This window comes from Podarcis liolepis (assembly GCF_965112155.1).
Source record: "Podarcis liolepis genome assembly, chromosome: 1".
NCBI classification, from domain to species: domain Eukaryota; kingdom Metazoa; phylum Chordata; class Lepidosauria; order Squamata; family Lacertidae; genus Podarcis; species Podarcis liolepis.
The window spans coordinates 113,598,981-113,626,368 of NC_139554.1; the positions used below are offsets into that span (position 1 = coordinate 113,598,981).

General features: G+C 44.4%; 1 protein-coding gene and 1 long non-coding RNA gene across 5 annotated transcripts in view; one reads left to right on the forward strand and one right to left on the reverse strand.

The window, feature by feature from the left end:
- SESTD1 (SEC14 and spectrin domain containing 1) overlaps positions 1 to 11,526 on the forward strand; it is a 48,339-nt gene extending 36,813 nt beyond the window's left edge. For 2 of the 3 annotated variants that reach the window (XM_083496355.1, XM_083496356.1), the window contains exons 11-18: positions 1,983 to 2,177; positions 3,347 to 3,461; positions 5,373 to 5,532; positions 7,285 to 7,366; positions 7,603 to 7,725; positions 9,090 to 9,281; positions 9,379 to 9,500; positions 10,790 to 11,526. In XM_083496355.1, coding sequence (XP_083352481.1) covers positions 1,983 to 2,177; positions 3,347 to 3,461; positions 5,373 to 5,532; positions 7,285 to 7,366; positions 7,603 to 7,725; positions 9,090 to 9,281; positions 9,379 to 9,500; positions 10,790 to 10,919 — 1,119 coding nt within the window. In that variant the 3' untranslated portion in view covers positions 10,920 to 11,526. Of the gene's footprint in view, positions 1 to 1,982; positions 2,178 to 3,346; positions 3,462 to 5,372; positions 5,533 to 7,284; positions 7,367 to 7,602; positions 7,726 to 9,089; positions 9,282 to 9,378; positions 9,751 to 10,509 lie in introns of all 3 variants that reach the window. The other variant, XR_014524365.1, reaches the window with a different exon arrangement.
- Positions 11,527 to 12,387: 861 nt separating this feature from the next.
- LOC310704354 lies at positions 12,388 to 26,797 on the reverse strand. 2 transcript variants are annotated; one of them, XR_014524729.1, is made up of 3 exons: positions 26,656 to 26,797; positions 15,295 to 15,400; positions 12,388 to 13,357 (listed from the first exon to the last, which is right to left on the reverse strand). It is a non-coding gene; the product is annotated as an uncharacterized lncRNA (long non-coding RNA). The 2 variants fall into 2 exon arrangements; XR_014524730.1 differs by lacking the exon at positions 26,656 to 26,797 and adding an exon at positions 22,607 to 22,912.
- Between the last annotated feature and the right edge of the window lie 591 nt (positions 26,798 to 27,388).

Below are 27,388 nucleotides of genomic sequence, written 5' to 3' on the forward strand. Positions count from 1 at the left end.
TTCCACTGGCACTGCAAAATAGTTTAAATATTCATTTAACACTGAGTCATTGCCTTCCCTTCCACCTTTTAAAGGCCTGAGTCATAGTCCGTTTCGAAAAGTGACATTATTGCTATTTACTGCCTAGCAATTTTCAGACAGTGATTAAGTTCAAACCATGATAATGAGTGCATATATAAGACAGACTTTCCCCAAAAAAGATTTGTCACTAGAATATGTGACTAGACAAAACAAAGTAGAAAAGTGATTAAGAACGCACACAGAAGTGGTGAAATTATACCACGCTAGCTGGAAAGGGAAGTCAAGGCACAACAGCCTCTTTGTTTGTTTGTTTGTTTGTTTGTTTGTTTTCTTGATAATACTGCATTTCCATTAAATTATTGGGGCAGGTAACAAAACAACAACAACATGAAATTATAAAAATATACAATAAAACCTAAGCTTGCCTGAAATAAAATAGATTTTAGGTTGCTCATTTAAATGCAGGATAGAGAGCTTTGGTAGGCTATTTTGGTAGGGCCGGCTCACACATGAGGTCAGGTCAGAAGACCGCCTCAGGCGGCAGGATCCACAGGGGCCACAGATCTCAGTATAGATCTTTATCCCTCCCTTGTTCCTGATGTAGACCTTGACTCACCCCTTCTTCCCTGGCAGGGGTGGGGCACCATTTGGTGGTTCGCTTCAGGTGCTGAGATGTCTTGGGCCAGCCCTGTGCAGGGAGGCAGGTGCCCATCAACCAACTTTTCATGATCAGACCTCTGAGGAACGTCCTAAGCTGGCGGGTTCATATGGGAAGGGGTGTCTCTCAAGGTATCATGTTCATCCATTGACAGGCTTTCAAGTTAAATTCCTAAATTGGGTGCTAGCAGCATAGCTGCATGTAGTAAAAAGTGCAACGGGTGTGCGAATGGGAGCCTGTATGGCCTAATGGTTTGAGGATATCACCCTAGAAATTCCACCTTGGGTAGAGGCTGTTGGAAGAAGAGGAGCTTTAGATTTAGGCAACACCAAGAAGACGATGTTCTTTTGTGTTTTTTGCATGTTCACAGATCTCACGCAGGGTAGAAGTTCAAAAGTTGTATGCGCCGTACATTCGCACTGGCGCGCAAGGGTTATTAGAGCAGAAGTGTGGAGGCGCTTGCCCACCTGCTTGTCTGCTTTTGTCCTGTGTATCCTGTTGCTTCTGTTGGCCCTTGGTTGCAACAGCAAGTTATCCGTGAGCTAAATGTGATCAGTGGTGCACAGTGTGCTGAACTATAGAAATGCCGTATAAATAATAAACTAGTAAGATAACTGATGTGCGCTCCTGATAATACTGAAGGAAAAGAGGCTGCTGAAACTCTATGAAGCTGCAGAGGCGATGGAAAGGAAAGTTGCAGCAAGGAGGGGAGGGAAGAGGGATGTGATCAAGGGAACAAGAGAAGACGATCAGTTGAATACATGTTGCTGTGTGCTAAATTTTTTTTTTAAAAAAAAAATATTATTTTCACATAACAAATTATTTCAACAATTATATGTGCGCTAAATAGATACAAGTTTGTTTTTAAAAAGCCTACTGGGCTAAAGAACAGGATATTGCAGAAGGGGACAAATTAAAGAGACCGGATAAGGGCATAAGCTTACAAAATGAATGAGAGGCTAGATTTTGGCAAGGCGGCAGGGGAACACCCAGAAATCCTAAGGTGATGAGAAAAAGAGGACTTGCTGAAAATGGTTCCAAGGGTCCACTACTGATTTTCTAAATGACAGAATTGCTCAGTTTAAAAAAGACATGACATTTTTGACTTGATATGGACGGCGACTTGAGCAGGTCTGTGTGCTGCTGGTTTTAATGCATTACTGTTAGACAGAATCATATGACAACCTGTGTAGTAAGTTGGTTGAATGTGTGTGTGTGTGCGCGCACACACACACACTGTCTTAAAAAGAACATTAAAAAGCAATGCAGTTCTGATATACTTTCCGCTTTTCTGTTTTTGCAGGAGTGGTTTGCAGTGTATGTGGAACTTAATCAACAGATTGCAGCTTTGTTAAATGCCGGGGATGAAGAAGACCTTGTGGAACTGAAAGCATTACAGCAGCAGTTAAGTGATGTTTGTTACCGGCAAGCCAGTCAGCTGGAGTTCAGGCAGAATCTGTTGCAGGCAGCACTTGATTTCCATGGTGTTGCCCAAGAAGTAAGTCAGTATACATTCTTACTCACTGTACAGTCTTGCTGTGTGATGATTACTACAGATGGCCAACAGGTTTTTAGGAATGAACAAATTCCAAAATACACCAATCCATTTCTGAGGACTTTCAGTAGCTAAAGCCTTCTGTTTTAGGAGGATTTTTTTTGAATGAATAAATGAAACTTTATTTGCATCAGCCATTGGCTATAGCAATAAAAGAACAATATGATATACAGAGAATAGAAATACAGTGGTACCTCTGGTTACGTACTTAATTCGTTCCGGAGGTCCGTTCTTAACCTGAAACTGTTCTTAACCTGAAGCACCACTTTAGCTAATGGGGCCTCCTGCTGCTGCCGCGCTGCCGGAGCACAATTTCTGTTCTCATCCTGAAGCGAAGTTCTTAACCCAAGGTACTATTTCTGGGTTAGCGGAGTCTGTAACCTGAAGCGTATGTAACCTGAAGCGTCTGTAACCCAAGGTACCACTGTAAAAAAGTCAGTTATATAGGGTTTTGAATCAGTAGTCAAATAGTGGATCTTATTCTGATTGCCCCAGCTAAAATTTATTGCAATGCTGTAGAAAGATTCTGATGTGTCTATTACTTATGCAAAATTGAATTTATAGTCATTGAGGGGGACTTATTTTTATTGCTCTTGAGAGAAGACATTGGGCATTGACTACTGTAGAATGTTGTGACCACGGTGCTTAGTGTCTGTGCTTATCTGACAGTTTAAAGCACATCCTGCTTCTCCTCCGTTTTGTATAAGCTCCTGTTTTGTAATGCCCAGAAGTGATGACTTTTCTTCATCTAAAACTATTGGCCCTCTTCCACTCTGTACCTGGGGCCCTTATCAATGTCTGCACACACAAAAAAAGAGGCATATCAGGTCTTGTTGGGAGTCCACATCTTGATCATTGGAGATTGGTAGAAAGTGTGGCAGCAGCATTCTTGATGAAGGGTGTTTGGTGAGGAGTGTCTGCTGTTCAGGTCATCTGCCTGTGAGCTTCCCTATCCCCTAGGTTTATCTCCCTTTACAGCTCGTGTGTGTGTGTGTCAGTGTGTCAGTGTCACAGCACACCCGGCCATTGAAGCACATCCTTGGTGGAAGCGTGAGAAACACAGGTTTTTGAAGTAATATGATACCTGGGGTTTTTCTTGCTGTCTTTTTCAGTTGTCTCAGCAACTAGACGGCCTGCTAGGGATGTTGTGTGTCGATGTTGCACCAGCAGACGGGACGTCAATTCAGCAAACTCTAAAGCTACTGGAAGAGAAACTGAAAAGTGTTGGTAAGCCCAAACATTGTAGAAACCTCAAAATCTATAAAACAGTGAACAATTGGGAAAAAATAAATTTTAAAGTATACAGTGATGTTTCTCTCACGTTCGTAACTAAGTATAGAGGGGGAAACGGACCTTTCTGGCCACAAGTCAGCAATTCATGCAGAAGAGATTGGGCGAGCATGGCAGGCCTTTTCTCAGATGCGCACCCCCCCCATCCCTTTCGTTCTCTGGGGGATAATTACAATTCCCTTTCTTTTAAAAAACAACAACAGTGCAATGGGGGAGGCACAAGCCTAATTGAATAATTGGATTTGCTTTACAGTTGTTTGGATTTTGGATGCAAACTCTTGGCTTCCTTTTGCAGTTGGCTCAAATCCTGTTGGGACGTAAAAGTCTTAACAGTACATTTAAATTCCTTTGTATTGCAGCAAGGAAACATCATAAACAGTGTACGTGAATCCCTGAAAAGCCACCTGCTTCCAAGGCTTACGAAGCTGCTTTCGTGTATTAAATCGCATGTAGAGGGAGTCCGTGTGTTGAGACTGGACATTGCAGATGGGGAGCCGCTATGCATAGACCTCTTTACATTTTGGACCTCCATGCAGTTGGGGTCCCAGCTCTCTTGGGAGTTGTGCATGTAAAGGTCTGTGCATTTAGGCTTCCCTCTTTCAGACACAAGTGTTCAGTGTTTGAACATTACAGTGAGGGTGGAAAAAAACACACCGCATGTCTTCAGCCTGCTGCCCCTTGTGATCATATGGATCCCCTTAGCTTAATTAACAGTTATCATGTGGAGGACGCTTATGATTAAGCTGCATAATATGTCCAGGCTTGGAAGATTTGTGCCAGTATTTACAAAGCTTTAAGAAGAAAACTAGGGATGTGGATGGCGCTGTGGTCTAAACCACTGAGCCTCTTGGGCTTGCTGGTCAGAAAGTTGGTGGTTCGAATCCCCACGACAGGGTGAGCTCCCGTTGCTCGGTCCCAGCTCCTGCCAACCTAGCAGTTCGAAAGCATGCCATTGCAAGTAGATAAACAGGTACTGCTGCGGCAGGAAGGTAAACGGCGTTTCCGTGCGCTGCTCTGGTTTTGGTGTTCTGTTGTGCCAGAAGTGGCTTAGTTATGCTGGCCTCATGACCCGGAAAAATTGTCTGTGGACAAACGCTGGCTCCCTTGGCCTGTAAAGCGAGATGAGTGCTGCAGCCCCAGAGTCGTCTGCGACTGGACTTAACTGTCAGGGGTTCTTTACCTTTACCTTTTAAGAAGAAAACTAATCTCTTTCATTTTGAAAAACACCTGTTAAATGTAAACTGAGATAATGCATACAATAGTCAAATTAAGAAAGAGGGGAAACGTCAAAATCCCTGCTATGTGATAGCAGTTCATAAGACTGGAAGGGACACAAATAATTAACATATAAAGCTGCCTTATACTGGGTCAGACAATTGGTCACTGTCTTCCACTGTGTTTCAGTCTTTCTTAGCTCTTAGTATTTCTTTCTTAACTGGTGACACCAGGGTTTCAACCTGGGTCATTCACCATGCAAGTTGTACGTTTTGCTAGTAAGCTGTGACCTCTCCCATAATAAATACTAACTTTGTGACTGTAAGAAATTATACTTTAAAAAAAAAAGATGCAGTAGGAAACTTAAACACTAGCTATCTATATGTTTGCATAGTTAGGGTTGACTGGCAGCTTTTGATTGCCAAACTTGCTCATTTTGAAGTCTAGTAAGTTACGTGACATATCATTTATTGAGTGAAATCACTGCAACTAAACTTGCACATGGATGAAGAGAGAATTGGACAGAAATTAATGAGTAGAGGGAATATGTCATTTGTTCACATTTGCACCTGTTTGAGGGTGGGAAATGTACTAGTTCTATGAAACAAAGAATTTGGGTTTTTTGTACCTTAGACTTAGGTCTGCAAGGTTTGCGTGAAAAAGGTCAAAGTCTTCTTGATCAAATATCTAACCAGGCATCTTGGGCTTATGGAAAAGATGTAACCACGGAAAACAAAGAGAATGTTGATCACATCCAGGGAGTGATGGAAGACATGCAGCTCAGGAAGCAAAGGTAATAATTATGCTGCCTAGCAGCCCTGAAAAGTTCCCTCTAGCTGAGAAGTTCTCTTAACTGTGCCATTTTGTGTGAAAATTCTGTATGACTTTAAAATTGCTTTAGTTCACTTGATGCCTTTTGATAACTCAGCAACTGCAGTTGTGGTATTCCTTTTAAAGAGAACATTAAGATGTCATAATGTGCCATATAGTACTGCACAAAAGACCAAAGGATCAGGCTGAAAACGAATAGAGTTAATCATGAAAGAGAATAACTTAATAATGAACAAAACCCTGATCTGCTTATATCTGAAAACTGAAAAGAATGTATTCTTTACAAGTTATGACAAAGAAAATGAACTGAAACCAGTCTTGAAAGTCCTTAGGATTTATCTATCAGATGATTATCTTGTAGTGTTTAAATATTAAATCTTTCTCCCCTGATATTAAGACTCAGAGGCTGCCGATCTCAGTCTCCATTTCCTGCTTCTCTATGAGCAAAACGGGCTCTGCTGCTGCTACTTTGTCTAAATCCCAAGAAATGTCCACTGCAAAAGCCACACAGAGATGGAGGTTGGCTCCCAGCAGAAAATTAAAAGCACAAGAAAATGTCAGACATTAAAAACTTCCCTAAACTGGGCTGCCTTCAGATAGTTGTTTATTTCCTTGACATCTGATGGAAGGGAGTTCCACAGGGTGGGCGCCACCACTGAGAAGGCCCTCTGCCTGGTTCCCTGTAACCTCACTTCTCGCAGTGAGGGAACCACCAGAAGGCCCTTGGAGCTGGACCTCAGAGTCCAGGCTGAACGATGGGGGTGGAGACTCTCCTTCAGGTATACTGGGCCGAGGCCGTTTAGGGCTTTAAAGGTCAGCACCAACACTTTGAATTGTGCTCGGAAACATACTGGGAGCCAATGTAGCTTTTTCAGTACTCATATGTTGTATGAGAATAGCAATAGCTAAAAGAAATTATATCCCTTCACAAGGCAATGGTTTAGGCTTTCCCTCCACCTGCCCTGGATTGTGTGCTATTAATTCATGATAAATATTTAAGTGACCAAAACTGGATATGGACAATTTTTAAAAGGTCAGTTTTTTGGGGGGAAATGCAGTGTTTTTGTTGGGCCAGAAACCTCAGTTAAACTAGCAGTACAAAATACAATACGATAACAGTACTTACATAGGTATATCAGGTGATACCTAATATTAGTCATACTAAGAATAGACCCATTGAAACCAGTGGACTTATTCAACTATATTGTAACCCCAGAATATTGCCCATCGTGTATGAAGTTGGAGAACTATGTTGGCCAAGAAATGATAGTGCTTATCAAAATTTTGCAGATTTTTCAAACAATTCTTTTCATATATTTATATATTTTCATGGTACGTTGTAGTAATGTTTTTACCCAACCTTAGGGTTGCCATATGTCCAGAATTTCCCAGACAGCCAGGATTTTCAGCCATTGGAAAAATTGTCCGGGTGGAAAATTGCTAGATGTGCAGGAAAATCTGGATGAATGGCATGTTGGAAGTGTAGCTTTTGGCAAATTTCCTTAAAAATAACTCAACAAGTTTGCCCCCCAAAAGCTCAACTTTATCACTTTTTGAAATATGGCAACCCTACCCAATCTTTAGTGGCACATGAAAGAAAGCAAGAGGAATTGTTCATGTGTTGCATCTACGATGGGAGTGATGGGTTGAGTTCTAGGCAATAGTGTTTAGCTTTCTGATCTGATGTGGTTGCTTATTATTCCGGCTTTCACAGATGTGAAGACATGGTAGATGTCAGACGATTGAAGATGCTTCAAATGGTTCAGCTCTTTAAATGTGAAGAGGATGCTGCGCAGGTGAGATTGAGCTGCATATTTATTGTGGCCAGTGTTGTTCATATAAACTTGCTTCAAAAGAGACACACACACAGAGAGTCAAACAAGTTTTGGAAATTTAATCGTTTTGGGTGTTTGGGCACCCCTGTAAAATACACTGCAGACTTCTTATTACTTATTGAGCACATCTGTGACAGATGGATTGTGTTAGTTTAAATGCTTTCTGTTTTACAGTCTGTTTCTACTCTTCCCTCTAGGCAGTAGAATGGTTAAGTGAATTACTCGATGCTCTACTGAAGACCCATACCCGCCTGGGGGACGATGCTCAAGAAACCAAAATTTTGTTGGAAAAGCATCGGAAATTTGTTGATGTAGCACAGGTATATGAAGGGTTTCTTTCACTGTGTAAGCAGGCTAGGTGGGTCACTAGAAAGCTGCCTCTAAGCCTTCTCATTGATATTTAAAATTAGCATTTTCATTTAGACTATTTGCTGAGCTTGTTTTCTGAGTACAGTTCTGATTGCCAGAAACCTTGGCTAGATCTGACAAGATTATTCTATTGGAACATCCCCTTGGGGACAACCACAGTCCGTCCCCCCTTAAAGTGTTTTCATGCGTCATAAAATGTACAAGATTGGTTTTGAAATGCTTGAATTCACTTCATATCTGACAAATGTGGAGTGGTTACTCCATGTACCCTGGGCAATCCTCTGCATTATTTTTTTTTTAGAAGTTACTTCCCTGATCAGCTATTTGATTTGATAAAGGAACTAGTGTGTTCAGACAAGTAAATGATAAACAATAGGACTACTGTGTCCAGAAGCAAGGGACCAAAGGTTTTGGCATGGTTTTACTAAGCAGATGTTAATTGCTGTGCAGATCCAGAGAAGGGTGTTCCTCTGTTGTTACTCAGGCCTTTTCAGGGGGGGCACTCTCAGCACCTTAATGACCTTCTGGAAAGGCCCAGCAGGAAGGGGGGGGGGAGACAGCCATGTTGTTGTTGTTCTTTAGTCGTTTAGTCGTGTCCGACTCTTCGTGACCCCATGGACCAGAGCGCGCCAGGCATTCCTGTCTTCCACTGCCTCCCGCAGTTTGGTCAGACTCATGTTTGTAGCTTCGAGAACACTATCCAACCAGCCATAGGGACAGCCATAGGGTCCCCTTTTCATGAAAAACAGAACGGGGACAGGAAGTGAAGATGTTTACCCTGTCACTGTGCTCCTTGACTCCTTTGTAGTTCACAGAGAACACAAAGGTGGCAGAATATGGGATCTTTTTGCTGAATATTTGAGACCTAGTCAGGGGTGCAGGCCAGAGAGTCTGGTACTTGCTGTTGTTGTGCAGGCGAGTGGATTTTTTAAAAAAAAACATGGTGGGCTTAGGGGAGAACATTCTCAAAGCACCTGTATGGGTTTGTGCAGCAGGCTCCATCCATAAAAGTGTGTGCACCCCCTACCTCCCAAGTCAGTTGTTCAGACCAAGCAAACAAACCCCCAAAGGGTTAGCTTTCTGTTTCCCTCGCCTTTCATCGTTCAGCTGGATTTCCCAAGCAAGGCCATTGCAGTTCGTTCCTGCGTTTGGAAAAGTAGGCCGATGTGTTAATAGTCAAATGAAGTGCAAGAACGCCTTGGGACTTACATTTGAGGTATTTTGTTTCTTGCCGCTGTGTCGCTCTTCTGTAGTTAGATCTGTCCAAGGATTTGAGATTGAAATATTGCATCTTTCTTCTTTTTCCTTTTTATAGAGTACTTACGATTATGGAAGGCAGTTACTACAGGCTACCGTCGTTTTGTGTCAGTCTCTGCGATGCACTTCTAGGTCTTCAGGAGACACACTTCCAAAGCTGAACAGAGTCTGGAAACAATTCACCATCACTTCCGAAGAGCGAGTAACTAGGCTGGAGATGGCTGTCGCTTTCCATTCAAATGCTGAAAAAGTTAGTTGCTACCAGCTACCAACATATGGATGTTGCTCTGTTGTTTTAAGTGAACTCTGGAAGCAATTTTCTTTTTCTTAATACCACTTTGTTACAGGTTTTGCAAGAATGCCCAGACCAGCCTGAATCTATAAATGACCAGGAACAATTTGATGAGATTGAAGCTGTTGGAAAATCACTTCTGGATAGATTAACAGTACCTGTTGTTTATCCTGATGGGTATGTAGCTTATCCTTGGAATATGATTATTCTAAAATGTTTTAGTTTGCAATACAAGTCAAACAGATTTTACATGAGGGAGACATACAAATACTGTAGCTGAAATATTCAGTTTGGAAAAAGAACAAGTAGTCAGATGCTATAGCAAAAAGTTAAATATTTTTTAAAAATTTATTTCTTTACAATGTTATCAAAAGGTATCTTTAATCGAGATGCATGCTCATCAATTGCTTCACAGAGTAGAATTACCGTATTTTGCGCCCCATAGGACGCACCTAGTTTTTTTTGGGGGGGGGGGGGAATAAAAAAAACTTTTTTTATTTCCCCCCCAGGTGTGGGGCTGGAAGAACCAGGTCGGGGAACAGCGGGAAGGCGCGCTCTGCCTCCCCGCTGTCCCCCGAGCTTGTGGGGCTGGCTATGGGGAGAAGTGCGCTGATCCCGGGACTGCAGGCAGCTCTGTGCGGCCACCGGGAGTGGGGCGGGACTTTGCGCCCGTCTCCCGGTGGCCGCGCAGAGCTGCGCAGAGCCAGGGACTGCAGGCAGCTCTGCGCGGCCATCCGGAGCTGGGCGGGACTTCGCGCCCCACTCCCGGTGGCTGCGCAGAGCTGCGCTGATCCCAGGACTGCAGGCAGCTCTGCGCGGCCATCGGGAGGGGGGCGGGACTTCGCGCCTGGCTCCCGGTGGCCGCGCAGAGCTGCGCTGAGCTGGGGACTGCAGGCAGCTCTGCGCGGCCATCGGGAGCGTGACCGGACTTCGCGCCCGGCTCCCGGTGGCCGCAGAGAGTTGCGCTGAGCCGGGGACTGCAGGCAGCTTTGCGCAACCCTCGGAGCCGGTCTCCCGAGGGTTGCGCAGAGCTTCCTGAAGCCTGGAGAGCGAGAGGGGTCGGTGCGCACCGACCCCTCTCGCTCTCCAGGCTTCAGCGAAAGCCTGCATTCGCCCCATAGGACGCACACACATTTCCCCTACATTTTTGGAGGGGGAAAAGTGCGTCCTATATGGCGAAAAATAGGGTAAATGAACAAATGGAATGTTTATTGCTCATAAATTGAAGCTGCTCCAAACAAATCACATTAGTTTGAATATGTACTATCAAAGTTTTGAGTCTGGTGTAAAAATAATGGTGGCATAACATCCATATTCATCAGTCAGGTCTGGGACCTCATCCTAAGGCAATTCAGTACTGTACTAGCCAGGTGTAGTGTAAAGTAATTGTGCATGTGTTTTTTAATCAAATTGGTATCCACTGAGAACAAATCCCATGTGCCTTGCTTGTTTTTTCTTTGTTTTAGTACTGAACAGTACTTTGGGAGCCCGAGTGATATGGCTTCTACAGCTGAACACATTAGAGAGAAGATAAAGCTGGTTTGTTTGAAAAAACAGCAGCTGAGACAACCAGAAGTCTGTACAACAGAGAGCTAATAGTGTCCATTTGCCAGTTCATAAGATGTCTCTACGTTACCCAGCATGTCATCTGCATTCTGCGCCTGCCATAATACTTTAAAACGCATTTCTACAGCTGTTATGAAAGAATCCCGTCCTTCTTGAAGTAAAAACTTACTCTACATCTTAACAGTGTATTTCTACCAAGCCATAATTATTTAACATGCTATGAAACCATAGACTTTAAATATTATCAAAAGGAACTGAAAATATTGCACTGAACCCTTCTTTCTCTGAAGCTTTCCCCCCAACCAGTCGGGTGCTTCTTTGCCTAAGCAGCTGAATCAAGCTTTGAATGGTGCTAATAAGTACAAGTTCCGCACAGAATAGTAATTCTCTTTATTCTTCAGATGATGTAGTATTTTTAGGCTGTAGGCAAGCTATCTGTTGTTTAGACAGTGGTGACCCTATAGTTATAATTTGTATTACTTTTCAAATGGTCCCTTTTATTGTGCCAATCTACATCCTGCCCATCAAATCTTTGAAATCCATTATAGTTGGTTTCCCCCCACCCCCTTCCAATTTGTATGGATAATGTATTGAAAGCTGTTTTGTGCTTAATAAAATCCATCTTTTTAAAATCTTACCATCTTTTATGCAAGCCTGTGTTTCCTAATGTGTAGCAGACCTCCATCTGTAGCAGTGGGAAGGGTAGCTCCTTCCTTTGCCTTCCAACTTCGGAACAAACATTCCTCCAGTCTGCTTCTCTCTTACAACGTGAAATGAATGTATAGTCTGGATCGGGGTGGAAAAAAACATCTTAATAGATGAGTCCAGAAGGAAGTAAGCCTCACATTTCTTCTGTTGACTAAATTCAAAAGTTCTGAGCCAAGCAGAAAAGAGAAGGGAGGCGCTTATCACCAATATTGGTGCTCAATTTCTTCCTGCCTTCGTGAGAGGTGTGGCAGAGAATGTACATCTTTCCTATGTACAGCTCTCTGCAGAAAGGGCAGAAGGAGATTTGAATGTTCTAAAAAGAAAAGCTCGAGATATAAGGAAGCAAGTGAAACAATTCAGATAATGAATGATGAGAGGGTTTGTTGGGGTGAGTTTCCCCTCCAACATGTCATTCTTCCCCCCCCATCCCCCTCCCCACTTTCTGTACCAGTGAACATTGCAAGTACAGTGGTGCCCCACAAGACGAATGCCTCACAAGACGGAAAACTCGCTAGACGAAAGAGTTTTCAGTTTTGGAGGTGCTTCGCAAAACGAATTTCCTATGGGCTTGCTTTGCAAGACGACAATGTCTTGCAAGTTCCTGCTGGTTCCCCCCCCTTTTTTTCTAAGCCGCTAAGCCGCTTATCAGCTGATCCGATCAGCAGATAAGCCGCTAAAAGCCGCTAATCCGCTAATCTGTCAATGGGCTTGCTTCGCAAGACAAAAAAACCGCTAGACGAAGAGAATCACAGAACGGATTCTTTTCGTCTTGCGAGGCACCACTGTACGTTCTTTTAGTTAACGTGCTCTTTCCTGAATAAGCTCGTGTTAAATAGGTAGTTGATATGCAGTTTCCCAAATCGATAAATGCTACATATTGTAATAAAAATTTATTACACATAAGGCATAAGATTAAAGCTAATTATGTGTATTTGCTCTTTCAATCTGCAAAAGCCAAATAAAAAAAATATTTTATATTTATGCAGTGTGGGATTTTCAGTGTTTTTTAAAACTCGTAGAAAGGCAAGATTATAGCAGGATGCAGTTTTACATGCCACTGTGTTTTTTTTAGCTACCCTGTGTGTAAGATGCTCAAAGTGCTCTGTCACCTTGGCTCTTAAAAGGAGCAAAGTTTTATACCAATGCTTCTGCTTTGAAAAGCAGGCTTCAATTTGGGCATTAGGAATGTAGCTCGCATACGACTCCCTTCCTCCCATGTAGTCAAAAGTCTGTAGGGGCTACCAAACTGGCTTGGACATGGGAATAGTATTTAGAGGCTCCTTTCCGAAGACACATGGCCTGATAAAGATGGGTAGCAATCTGCTCTGAGTGATTTTACACATACATATTATAGGGGGGGGGGGCGAGGAGAGTGGGCAGTTCCAAACGTAAACATGAATTATTGCACTGATGAAACTAGTTACTTAAAGCTGCGCTGGATGCAACCCTTGGTTAAACAATCTCTGTTTAGTCCAAAGTGTGCTGAATTGTACCACTGGCATTATGGAAATTCACGGGTAGTTTCTTGCTTCCCATATTTTCTTTTTCAAGAAAATGGGGAGGGCGCAGATATATGTTGGAAGGTCGCAATCCTTCCCCTTAACAGCTCACGCACAAACACAGACACGCCACATCCCTCACCTTACGCAGATGCCATTGGAGACGTCACAAGAAATTGGTCAGGAGAGCTTGCAAATGTGAATTTTCCCGCTTGTCTTGATCCTTTGTGGGAAATCAGAAACATCCCCGATGGTAGCCTGCTGAGAGAAGGGAGATAAGGGTTATGCCTGTCAAAGCTGCCACATCCTCATCCTCCTGTTACCTCGGGAAACTTTCCTAGGGCTGCAGGGGCAAAAGACATTCTGCACCTCTAGCCTACAGGCTGTCTCATTGGTGGGAGAAAATGCTTTGTACTCCAGGAATGCTGGGCAGAAGGTTCCTGGGGGCCTTCACAGCTTCAACATCATTTGGAGAGTCTTCTCTCATCGGGGATGTGTAGCCTCACCTGCTCCCTGGTGAGAGAGGAGTTGTGACAGAAGGATGCTAAAAGGGGTTCCTTTTGAGTGTTGCTAGGGCACAGAGCATATCTCCTTGGAGACTGGGCTACAGGAGTAAGCTCCAGCCTGATCTGCAAAAACAGATGTTCAACTTTCTCCTTCCCCTAGGTATGCCTTTGTAGAGGAGGGTTATTGAGTAGGGAGAGAAGGCAGAGTTGAGCATCATTCATACGTTCAGAGTGAATGCACGGAAAGGTCGCAATCCATTGTGAGTAATAGCTTTGGCCACTTGTGAAAGATCTCACCCTTTCATGGCAAAGAGTGAGACGCTCATGCATCCCTAAATGTCATTAGACATTTTCCACATACTTCCAGTGAAGCTGTTACCTTCATAGGTGCTAGAAATAGTCTTTTTTTTAAAAAAAAAAAGTCATATGGCATAATAGATCTGGAGCCCTGTGTTTAATTGCTTGCATTGGTTGGAAAGCAGAACAGGTTAATGGTCTCCTGATTTTTTGTTTTCTGGAAAACCTTCATGCATATGTCCATAATCTGTAAGTGATTTCTTCTCTCTCTCTCTCTCTCGTTCTCTTTGCTGTACTCAACTAAGCTGCTTACGCATAATTGAAATTGTCAAATCTGTAATGATTCTAGTACAGTCATTGCAGACATAATCTCTCAATGCTCTTTGGCAAGAAAACTATAATTACATTTAACGTTGCATTACATTTAATAAATGTAATAAACCGCTACATTTCACTTACTTTTACAGTACATTTATGTAATTGAAAATAAGGTTTACAGTACATTGCAATGGATTGATCTTCTTTCTCTGCTCCCTGTAGATATTTGTAGAAACTCTACAAATTTGAAGTAGAGTTTAGAAGTTAAAGTTCTTCTTTTAACTCCTTTGGATCAGATTATTGTACTCAAAAGGAAGAATGGTTTTGAGCATGCGGTAACAAGAAACGGCAGCTGCTTTGCCACCTAGCAGGGCTCAGCCCCAAGCAACAGAAGACAAAAACATGACTTTGAAGGCTAATGAATGCACTAAGTTCAAGCTACACAGTTCACTGGGGGTTAGGCACAGAAGCGTGGCAAGGCACTATCTGCTGAGTTTGCCCAGTGCGCACATCTCTGACCTAGCCCAGTTTCATCTCTCTTGAAAGAGAGTAACATTTGAACCACTGTGGTAAGACATTTCAGGGGCAATTATTAGTCTGCTGTAACAAGAACAAAGAAATCTATTATAAGTTGCTTTGGGTTACCTTAGTCAAAAGAAGACCAATGCTTTTTTAAAGTCCTGTGGCATTTGTCTTTGAGTGTGGGGCACGGAGTGGAATCTCTCTCACACACACCCCACTTTTTTGGGGTAGGGAAAATGTATTTGAGTCATCTGCCTGCAATCCTCATACCAGTAGCTCAGATGTAAAAGGATGTTGTGAGTGGTGTCTAGCTCTTCTATGTGGGGGAAGCTTATGGCTTCATCTTGAACATGTATTTAGGGGTTTAACCTGTCCGGCCTACTTTAAAAGAGACGCCAAATCAAAACACTTCGAAGACTGGTGGGGTGAGCACACACAGAAATACTGAAGGCAAACATCATTTAATGACATTTGAAGCCCAGGAGGACTTTTGCTCTTGCCAAATGCCATTTCCATTTCAAGCGCTAGAATAGAAAACATTTGGGAGGCACTTACGTCTAACTTCCAGGGGGTGGTACTGCTCTGGAAGGAAGAAGGCAGAAGCAGCGTTGGGTCACTTTTGTCCTTGGTCCTTATTGGCTTATTTAGCTATGACTCCCTTCTGCAAAACAATAAAACTTCAATAGTATTTATCCGATTGCTAGCCTTTCCTTACATCAACAATTAAGTATATAGATGTGACGGTCCTGTAGCAGTGCTTATTTGTAAATTTATAAGCGACAGGTACCAGAGACTTATTTCCAGATGTTAAACAACCATTTACTCCGTCACAACTAGAGAAGCCATGTAGAGGCAAGTTGCTGCTATCATTCGCAAAACCGTAGTGCTGTAGCCCAGAGTGTGTGGAATAATAATAATAATAAATTTTATTTATATCCCGTCCTCCCCAGTCGAAGCTGGGCTCAGGGCGGCTAACAACAATCAAAATAATCCAACATTCTAAAAAATTCATTATAAAATTAATTAAAATCAAATTGATGGCAACCATTAAGCAAAATTCTGTGCAGATTGCCAGAGGAGGGGGTCAGGCTGCGCCCTGACCAAAGGCCTGGTGGAACAGCTCTGTCTTGCAGGCCCTGCGGAAAGATGTCAGGTCCCGCAGGGCCCTAGTCTCTTGTGACAGAGCGTTCCACCAGATTGGAGCCGCGGCCGAGAAAGCCCTGGCTCTAGTTGAGGCCAGCCTAACCTCTCTGTGGCCTGGGATCTTCAGGATGTTTTTATTTGCAGACCGTAAATTTCTCTGTGGGACATACCAGTAGAGGCGGTCCCATAGGTACGAGGGTCCTAGGCCGTATAGGGCTTTAAAGGTTAAAACCAGCACCTTAAACCTGATCCTGTACTCCACCGGGAGCCAGTGCAGCTGGTATAGTACCGGATGAATATGATCTCGCAGCGAAGACCCCAAAAGGAGTCTCGTCGCGGCATTCTGCACCCGCTGGAGTTTGTGGGTCAGTCTCAAGGGCAGCCCCACGTACAGCGAGTTACAATAATCCAGTCTGGAGGTGACCGTCGCGTGGATCACAGTGGCTAGGTCAGGGCGAGAGAGAAAAGGAGCCAACTGCTTAGCTTGGCGGAGATGAAAAAATGCCGCCTTTGTTATAGCTGTAATCTGCGCCTCCATAGAGAGGGAGGTATCGAAGATTACACCCAAACTCTTAACGGACAATGCTGGCACTAATTGCACCCCCGCAAGAGATGGGAGTTGCCCCCTCAATCCAATTTCGCCCCGTCCCAGCCAGAGGACCTCTGTCTTCGAAGGATTTAACTTCAACCGGCTCCCACGTAACCATCCAGCCACAGCTTCCAGACATCTGGTCAGTGTGTCTGGGGCCGAGTCAGGATGGCCACCCATCAACAGATAGAGTTGGGTGTCATCGGCATACTGATGGCAACCCAGCCCAAAACTCCGGACAAGCTGGGCGAGGGGGCGCATAAAAATGGTAAAAAGCATCGGGGAGAGAATCGCACCGAGGCACTCCACACACCAAGGAGTGGCGTGATGACAATTCCCCCCCAAGCGCCACCCTCTGTCCCCGACCAGAGAGAAACGAGCGCAGCCATTGAAGGACTGTGCCCTGGATCCCCACGTCGGCAAGGCGGTGGTCCAGGAGTTCGTGATCGACCATGTCGAAGGCTGCTGACAGGTCTAGAAGAATCAGCAGCTGCCTGCGGAGATCATCTGTTAGGGCGACCAGAGCTGTCTCGATCCCATGACCAGCGCGGAAGCCGGACTGGAATGGATCCAGAGCCGATGTTTCATCCAGAAACCTACCAAGCTGTTCAGCAACCGCTCTCTCAATCACCTTACCCAGGAATGGAAGATTCGAAACCGGGTGGTAATTGGATAGATCTAAGGGATCTAATGATGTTTTCTTTAAGAGCGGACGCACCACTGCCTCCTTCAGTTCCCCTGGGAATATCCCAGTGCCAAGGGACAAATTGATGATATCACCCAGGGGGGCCTGCACCTCGTCTGGGCACGCTCTAATCAGCCAAGACGGGCACGGGTCAAGAGGACAGGTGGTGGGATTTCCAGCTCGGAGGAGTCTGTCAACATCGGATGGGGATATCTGGTCAAAGTGGTCCAATACTGGACCCAAGGACAGTCGAGGGGCCTCCAGTTCTTTATTGTATCCAAATTGGCAGGGAGGTCATGGCGGAGCAACAGGACCTTCTCCGCAAAAAAGTTCGCAAATGCCTCACAGCTGTGTGTCAAATTGTTATTTAAATTTGGCTGTCCTTCAAGGGACGTTAAAGACCTAATTATACTAAATAATTGCACCGGGCGAGAGCTAGTGGAGGCAATGGAGGCTGAGAAGTAGGACTTCTTAGCGGCCTTCACTACCATCTCGTAGGTTTTCATAAAAACCCTATAAAATGTTCTTGAGGCTCCATCACGGGCACCCCGCCATACTCGCTCTAGCCGTCTGAGGTCCCGCTTCATTTTCCGAAGCTCCTTGGTAAACCAGGGAGCCCGGTTTCTGCGGGGTCGCAGAGGGTACCTAGGTGCGATCTCATCGGTGGCTGACAGGAGCCGGATATTCCAGCCCTCAACAAGCTCAGTCAATGAGTCGCCAGGGGGAGCAAGGTCCCGCAAGGCCTGACGGAATCTATCAGGGTCCATCAGCCTCTGCGGGCAAGCCCAAATTGGCTCGCCACCTAAGCAGGGTGGGGGTGGAAAATCAATCCTTGCTTTCAGAGCGTAGTGATCAGACCATGGCACCTTCATTGAAGGAGACATGATCACATCTATACCGGCCCCAAAGATCAAATCCAGCGTGTGGCCTGCTTGATGTGTGGGGCCTGAAACAAACTGGGAGAGCCCTAGTGTCGCCATGGAAGACACCAGGTCCAGAGCCTGTGAGGAGGGAATGGCATCAGCATGGAAGTCCCCCAATACCAATAGGTTAGGGAACTCTAAGGCCCAGCCGGCCACCGCCTCCAGCAGGCCTGACAGGGTGGCTGCTGGTGTGCTAGGTGGCTGGTACACCAGCCAGACAGCCAAGCTCACCTCGGAGCCCCACACTAGGCCAACACATTCAATGCCGGGGATCGATGGCGATAGTAGAGCCCTGAAAGAACAACCTTCCCGGATTAATAATGCCACCCCTCCCCCCCTGGCCCACAGTCCACGACTGGTGGAGGATGGAGAAACCCGGGGGGCGCCATCTCTCGTAAGGTAACAGTTTCCCCTTTGCGCACCCAGGTCTCTGTCACACAAGCCAGGTCAACCCCCTGCGAGGTGAAGTCTCGCAGGGTGGCGGTTTTGTTGCCTATAGACCTGGCATTGCACAACACCAGTGACGGAGGTGAGTAATCCTTGCTCACCCTACCTTCGTCCCTCGGGATGGGGCGCAGATTGGAAGGGGTACGAGCATATCCGTATCTCGATCCCCTTCGCCTATGACATCTGCCCCCACCGCCATACCTCCCTTGCCCCACTACAGTAGCAATCCCAAGCCTCAAACCAACCTCCATTTACAAAATAGAAAAACAAATCAAACCAAAAACAATTGTACCAAACAAAACAAATCCCCACCCCACTCACTATCCAACCCCAAACCAACGTAAAATGGAACAAAATAAAAATACATCAATACAAACCACCGTTCACGGTGGTACAACAAAGTAAAAAGTAAAAAGCAATGGAGGAATAGTGTCTCTCCTTTGATCTTTTAAATGCTATATTTTATTTTGTGTATGTGCCTAGAAGGACACATTTCTAAACATCTTAATACACAAGTCAATCTTTTTTAAAAAGAGCACTTAAGTGTCTCCCCCCCCCCCTTAAATCTAGCCATAGGGCCAGTACTTTTTTCCTGGGGTTATGCTAAACATTTTGTGAATCTTGGTACTTTTGTCCATTTACTGTATTTATTTCCCCCAATGTGAACTATAAAATGGGTGGTTTTCTTGAATCAAAATGAGAGTACCCCTAAACATTTTTTTAGAAAGCACTGCATATGACTAATATATCAAAGTTTCCAGTCCAGCCATCCTTTAAGATAATAGAATCATATAGCTGGAGGCATCCTGAGAATGATCTAGTCAACCCCGCTGCAACCTTGACATTATCAGCATCGCGCTCTAACCAACCAAGTTATCATGCTTTATTGTCCAGTGCTTTATTAAAAATTAAAAACCATATAAACACTGGCATGACAACCCATTATAGAATCACAGAATTATAGAGTTGGAAGGGACCACAAGGGCAATCTAGTTCAACCCCCTGCAATGCAGGAATCTCTTGCCCAATGTGGGGCTCACACCCATGACCCTGAGATGAAGAGTCTTATGCTCTACCAATTGACCTTTCCCAGGTCTAGTATGGACCACAGTACTGGAGTGTGTGTGTGTAGGGTTGGCCATACAGTTATTTTACAGATTAGACCGTGCTTGATCTTTCTTTTTATGGCAACAGACATGCGATTTTCCAATTTCAATGCCTTGCCCATTATTTGAATATTACACCCCAACAATGCTTTTTTTGCTACAGTCAGTTAATGGTCTGTTTCGTCTTCCTTGAAATGTTCTAAATTGGGGGTTGGCTACTTGGCTATCCACATGTTGACTCGGCCATCTGGTCCCCACGCCACCGACCCTCCTGTTTCAAGCTTCCTTAAAACACCTTGGAGGGAGGGATGGAAGGCTGTGCAAATGATGAGTGGGTAAATTATCCTCCCATTGCTATGTGCTGGTCTTTTTCTTCATGCCTAGGATGCAGTCAACCAGCACTCTCCATGTCCCACCTTCTATAGCAGCATGCCCACGTACACCCACCTGGACGGTCCTAAAAAAGATTGTTAAGCATCTAAGCTTATCACCCAGAACGACAGCATCCGGGTCCACCTCACCATTCAGAAAGGCAGTTTCGTGCATTAAAATTTTGTAGCTAAGAACGGATGTCTGAACAAGAGAAAACACAGAAATGCCGTTCACTTATGGAAATTGTGTATATAAGTTGCGGGTTTTGCCAGCCAGAACAAATTACGATGAATGTATGTCCAAATGACAAGTGATTGTGGTGTCTGCACACGGCCCCGAACCCAGAAGTGACCCAGAAATGTCATGAAATGCGTCACAAAAATGGTGGAATAGGAGTAGGGCAGAATGGGGTGCTCGTACACACGCCACCGATGCACACGGGTTGGGAAGGGAATCCCTGTGCAAAATGGTCATTGACTGTATATAAACACAAGGGATATCCATCTTTTCATGTTTACTGTTCCTGTATACAGTTTTGTAGGCAAACATATAAATATAAAGATATAAAACATATGTGAAGAATCCTTCAGCAGTTGAATGCACAGCATTCTAGATCCCAAGGTGCATAGTGAAAATATATAGACCCTCAACAGATAGACAACACTTGTCGGTCTGAATTTATTTTCCAGGGTCCTCTGGTGGTGAAAATACCAAATGTCATGAGCTTGTGGGGATTAGCGTCTTGCAGTGGAGACTTACAGTCTCCGGAAATGTGTGTAAAAATAAGTAATGTACAAAAATAAAAGCAAGGAGCCTTAATCCCTTCTTTCCCTATTTCTGGCCTTGCTGGGAGTTTGGGTTCTATGTTGCCGACTTGACATTCTGTCTTGGACGCAATCTTTTGCAGGTAAGAAACCTTTCATTTTGTGCTACCTCCCACTGTCCCAGTGATTTAATGTATTCCAAAACGTGAACACTGCAAGTATGTTCACTCAGCAGTAAATCTCAGGGAGTGCAATTGGGCTTGCTCTCAGGTAAGTGGTTATAGCATTGCAACCTTAAACCAATTTATGTGGCTGAAAAATGCATTTATTTTTGTGCAATTCAAGAATGTTTATATGCAAAATATATATTCTACATTACCAAGAGATAAAGTTGTGGAAACTGCCAAAATGCAACCACAACAATTTAACCATAGTGGAAAATTCAGACTTTTACAAATGGAAGTTATACCCCATAAACTTTTACTGAGTGACTTCTTAGCAGTCTGGGGAGAATTTGGTATTGAGAGTTATTTTCAGTGTAAGTCAGAAGAAAGCAGTAAAAAAGCAGCCCTTCCAGCGTGCTGAAAGCAAAAATCACCAGAATTTGTGTGCTTTTAATGCCATGCTTTCCTTTATTCATATTCCCTCTGCTACAGCAGTCCTAAAAATATCTTTGGGGGGAAAACCACAAAAACGTATGATGTGAAATTCAGGGATTTTTAAAACACCAATTTCTTGCTGTATGCAGCCCAAGCACTTAAGTTTGTTGATTTCACATTCTCTCTGTCTTGGCAAGGGTTATAAATACTGGATCTGTGACAACATATCCCGAGTATCGCTGCTGACTTTCCAAGCATGCACGGATTGCAGTTGATCCTCATTCCAAACTGGACAGAGCTGGGCAGTATGGAAAATCCTTGCATTTGTCATTCATGTTTCATAACAAATGCAGAGAGGAATTAATCCACAGAATGCAAGTTTCATTTCTGCCCACTCATTCTATTTGTGGCAATTAAGGGTAACGAGTGGGTGGGTGGGCTCAGGATCCTGCTGCCTCCAGAGACGGGTTGAGTCAGCAGCAGTGGCCAACACAAGCAGCCGCTCCTGACATTTTTGTCTTGTTTCCCTCAGAATGCCTAACCACACAGTAAGTCCAGGCACCTGAATGGAAATGACAGCTGCTGGACACAAAAAAGTTAGTCACTACGGGGGGGGGAGGGGGGGAGAGAAGTTTTTGAAAGGAGAAAAATAGACCAGAAGAAGAAAAAACATAAGCAACCAAAATACCTATAGTATACCCACCAAAATACCCATAGTCATAAAAAAGCAAAACATACATAAATATGTAAATACATAAAAATGTAAAAAAAATAATTAGTCAGACCCAGGGCCAGATTTAGGTTTGATGAGGCCATAAGCTACTGAAGGTAATGGGGCCCTTTATATATCCAGCTGTCCTTTGTCAACAACAAATTGTCGCTGTTTTTTGTGCTGAATATATGCTATATGGTCATTTATGGACCTAATAGGTATCTAAAGCCATTTGCACATGCAGAATGTAGGCACCCTATATATAGAAAGGAGCAAACCAGTGATAGTTTAGGGAGCAGGCTAGCATGACTTACATCACAGGCGCCTGCACAACACAAAACACACTTGCTGCATGTAGGTTTTTTTTATCTTATATTTTGGAAATGTACATCCAGTTTTTCCCCCCTTTAAATTTTTTTGGGGGGCCCTAAGCTATAGCTTGTTTAGCTTATACGTAAATCCGGCACTGGTCAGACCATTGGTCCATTGGGCTCAATACTGCCAACACTGACTTAGCAGCAAATCACCTGGATAATAACCTAAAATGGGCCTGCTGGATCCGACCAAAGGCCCCTCTTAGTCCAGCATCTTGTTCTTTCAGTGGTCGACTAGATGCCTATGGGAAGCCTGCAGCACACAGGATTTGAGGGGGGGAAACTGAGGGGAAGCGTTGGGCTCACCTCAATTTATTCCTCATGGGGTGCGGGAAACGCTCCTGGGGGATCCCTGGAACCAGGCCTGCCTGCCAAAGGCCAATCTGCAGACAGGCCTGCAGACCTCGCCAACCTGCTGCTGGATTGTTGGCCAGGCCCGTGGCCTGGCTGCAATGCCACCTGACCGTTTAAGGTAAGCGCACTTGAGCAGCATTTTCTGTCCACCTGAGATTCCCAGCAACAGGTATCCAGAGGTCTTTCCCAGTCCTAGCTGGAGTGCTAGCTTGACTATGCTTCTGTGAGCTGGACAGCTCACAGAAGAACCCCAACCAAACCTAAGAGGAGGCGTGTAGTGGTGATCGGGGATTCCCTACTGAGGGGAACAGAAGCAGTGATCTGTTGGCCTGACAAGATGTCTCGGGAAGTGCGCTGTCTCCCCGGGGCTAAGATCCAAGATGTAACTGAACGACTGCAAGGAATCATAAAACCCACTGACAAATACCCCTTCCTCTTGGTTCATGTGGGAACCAATGACATTGCAAGCAATAGCCTCCAGAAGATCAAAAGAGACTACGAGGCTCTGGGCAGGAAATTGAAGCAATTAAATGCACAAATTGTCATCTCATCTGTCCTCCCAGTTGAACGACATGGCCCAGGGAGAGAGGGAAAAATAGTGGAAGTGAACAGCTGGCTTTGCAAATGGTGTAAACAGGAACGGTTTGGATTCTTAGATCACGGACTGCAGTTTCTTGAAGATGGACTTCTAGCAAGCGATGGGCTGCACCTCACAACGGTTGGGAGAAATGTTTTTGCCAAAAATCTCAGAAACCTCATCAGGAGGGCTTTAAACTGACTAATGTGGGGGAGGGAGACAGTGCTCCTGAAGGTAGGAGTCTATCAATTGATGAAGATGATCATCCAAATGTCATAGACCAAATGGAGCAAACAGCACACAGACCTAGTGGTGGGAGGAAAAAATCCTTAAATAAGAGACACGGGGGAATGATTAATGGACTTCAATGTCTGTACACTAATGCGCAAAGCATGGGAAATATACAAGATGAGCTTGAGCTCTTGGTACAGCAAACTAAATATGACATAATAGGCATCACTGAAACCTGGTGGGATAAGTCCCACGATTGGAATGTAATAATGGGGGGATACAATCTATTTCAGAGAAACAGACCAGACAAGAAAGGAGGAGAAGTGGCGTTATATGTCAGGGATGTGTATACCTGTGAAGAGATCCAAGATTTAGAACCTCAAAGCCAAAGTGAGAGCATTTGGGTCAAAATTAAGGGAGAGAAGAATAACAGTGACCTCATTGTGGGAGTTTACTATAGATCCCCAAGGACATAGATGATGCCTTCCTGGAACAGATGGCCAAGCATGCCAAAGGAAGGGAGATAGTAGTAATGGGGGACTTCAATTACCCGGATATTTGTTGGATGTCAAACTCAGCCAAGAGCATAAGGTCGAACAGATTCCTCACTGGCCTTGCAGACAACTTCATTGTCCAGAAAGTGGGAGAAGCAACAAGAGGAACAGCCATTTTAGATCTGGTCCTAACCAATGTTGATGACCTGGTTAGTGGGGTAGAAGTGGAAGGATCATTAGGCGCGAGTGATCATGCTCTTCTGAAGTTTACTATACAGCGGAAAGGAGCAGCCAAGCATACTAGGACTCAATTTCTTGACTTTAAGAAAGCTGACTTCATAAAACTTAGGGAAGTGCTGGGTGAGATCCCATGGACAGTAATACTAAAAGGAAAGGGAGTTCATGATGGCTGGGAGTTTGTTAAGAGGGAGATAGTAAAAGCACAACTTCAGGCAATACCAATGAGACGGAAACATGGAAGGTGCCTAAAGAAGCCAGGGTGGCTATCTAAAGAACTTTTAACTGAGTTAAGATTTAAAAAGGATGTGTACAAAAAATGGAAAAGGGGGGAACCACCAAAGAGGAATTGAGACAATTAGCTAGCACGTGTAGACACAAAGTCAGAAAAGCTAAAGCACAGAATGAACTCAGGCTTGCTAGAGAGGTTAAAAGCAACAAAAAAGGCTTTTATGGGTATGTTCGTAGCAAAAGGAAGAACAAAGAAACAGTGGGGTCACTCAGAGGAGAAGATGGTGAAATGCAAACAGGGGACACAGAAAGGACTGCACTCCTCAATGCCTTCTTTGCCTCAGTCTTCTCCGATAAAGAAAACAATGCCCGACCTGAAGAATTTGAAGCAAATGATTCAGCAAAGGAAACACAGCCCAGCATAACTAAGGAGATAGTACAAGAATACTTGGCTAGTTTAGATGTATTCAAGTCTCCAGGGCCAGATGAACTGCATCCAAGAGTATTAAAAGAACTGGCAGATGTGATGTCAGAACCACTGGCAGTCATCTTTGAGAATTCCTGGAGAACAGGCGAAGTCCCGGCAGACTGGAGGAGGGCAAATGTTGTCCCTATTTTCAAAAAGGGGGAAAGAGAGGACCCAAATAATTACCGCCCAGTCAGTCTGACATCAATAGCAGGGAAGATTCTGGAGCAGATCATTAAGCAAACAGTCTGTGAGCACCTAGAAAGGAATGCTGTGATCACCAATAGTCAGCATGGATTTCTGAAAAATAAGTCATGTCAGACTAACCTGATCTCGTTTTTTGACAGAATTACAAGCCTGGTAGATGAAGGGAACGCAGTGGATGTAGCCTACCTTGATTTCAGCAAGGCATTTGACAAGGTGCCCCATGATATTCTTGTAAAGAAGCTGGTAAAATGCGGTCTTGACTATGCTACCACTCAGTGGATTTGTAACTGGCTGACTGACCGAACCCAAAGGGTGCTCATCAATGGTTCCTCTTCATCCTGGAGAAGAGTGACTAGTGGGGTGCCACAGGGTTCTGTCTTGGGCCCGGTCTTATTCAACATCTTTATCAACGACTTGGATGATGGACTCAAGGGCATCCTGATCAAATTTGCAGATGACACCAAACTGGGAGGGGTGGCTAACACCCCAGAGGACAGGATCACACTTCAAAATGACCTTGACAGATTAGAGAACTGGGCAAAAACAAACAAGATGAATTTTAACAGGGAGAAATGTAAAGTATTGCACTTGGGCAAAAAAAATGAGAGGCACAAATACAAGATGGGGGACACCTGGCTTGAGAGCAGTACATGTGAAAAGGATCTAGGAGTCTTGGTTGACCACAAACTTGACATGAGCCAACAGTGTGACGCGGCAGCTAAAAAAGCCAATGCAATTCTGGGCTGCATCAATAGGAGTATAGCATCTAGATCAAGGGAAGTAATAGTGCCACTGTATTCTGCTCTGGTCAGACCTCACCTGGAGTACTGTGTCCAGTTCTGGGCACCACAATTCAAGAAGGACACTGACAAACTGGAACGTGTCCAGAGGAGGGCAACCAAAATGGTCAAAGGCCTGGAAACGATGCCCTATGAGGAACGGCTAAGGGAGCTGGGCATGTTTAGCCTGGAGAAGAGGAGGTTAAGGGGTGATATGATAGCCATGTTCAAATATATAAAAGGATGTCACATAGAGGAGGGAGAAAGGTTGTTTTCTGCTGCTCCAGAGAAGCAGACATGGAACAATGGATCCAAACTACAAGAAAGAAGATTCCACCTAAACATTAGGAAGAACTTCCTGACAGTAAGAGCTGTTCGACAGTGGAATTTGTTGCCAAGGAGTGTGGTGGAGTCTCCTACTTTGGAGGTCTTTAAGCAGAGGCTTGACAACCATATGTCAGGAGTGCTCTGATGGTGTTTCCTGCTTGACAGGGGGTTGGACTTGATGGCCCTTGTGGTCTCTTCCAACTCTATGATTCTATGATTCTATGAGTGGCTCATGTTCTCCTGTGCTGTCCCCTTTATAAAGATCTGAGGAATGAGATCATCACCACACTCTTACTTACCACCCCAGGCCGCCCATCTGCGGCCACATTGTTCTTTCTTTCATCGGACCAAAATGATCAGACAACAGCAAAGGTTTCTAGGTTTATCGAGGGTGCAATGAGATGAAGGGCCACTATGTGAATGATATTCTTGGTCATTTGAATGCCCTTTTTACCCATTGTTGTCTTTTTAATTGTATATATTGCTTGTTTTATGTTGCTATGTTGGCTAATGCGAATAAAGTTTATCTATCTACCCTAGCTGGAGCTGCTGGGATTGAATCTGGGATGTTTCTGCATACTAAGCAGAAATTGTACCCCTGAGCTACAGCCCTTGCCCTACTTGGATCAGGCGAAAAGGCCCGTCTACTCCTGCCTCCTGTTCTTGCAGCAGCCAGTCGGGTGCCTGGGGGGAGCTAACAAGGAGGTGCTGAAGGCAAATGTCACCCCCTTTCTCGCACAGGGTAGTCGCTGCAGCCCCTCGAACATTTCAATTGCTCTTTTCCGAACCATCTCCGGCTCTAAAATACGCCTTTCTGAGGTGAGGCGCCCAGCACACCACACAATATGGCAGTCCCGTTATTTGTATAACAATATTGGCAGTTTTATTTTGAATTCTTAATGGTGCTTAATATGGAATTCGCCTTTTTCACAGCTGCTGCACATATTTAAGTAGGGCCCCAAGCTGGGGGGAGGGGGGCAAGTGCACACCCTTATTGCTTGCTAGAAATCCTTTGCAAAATATTGCTTATCT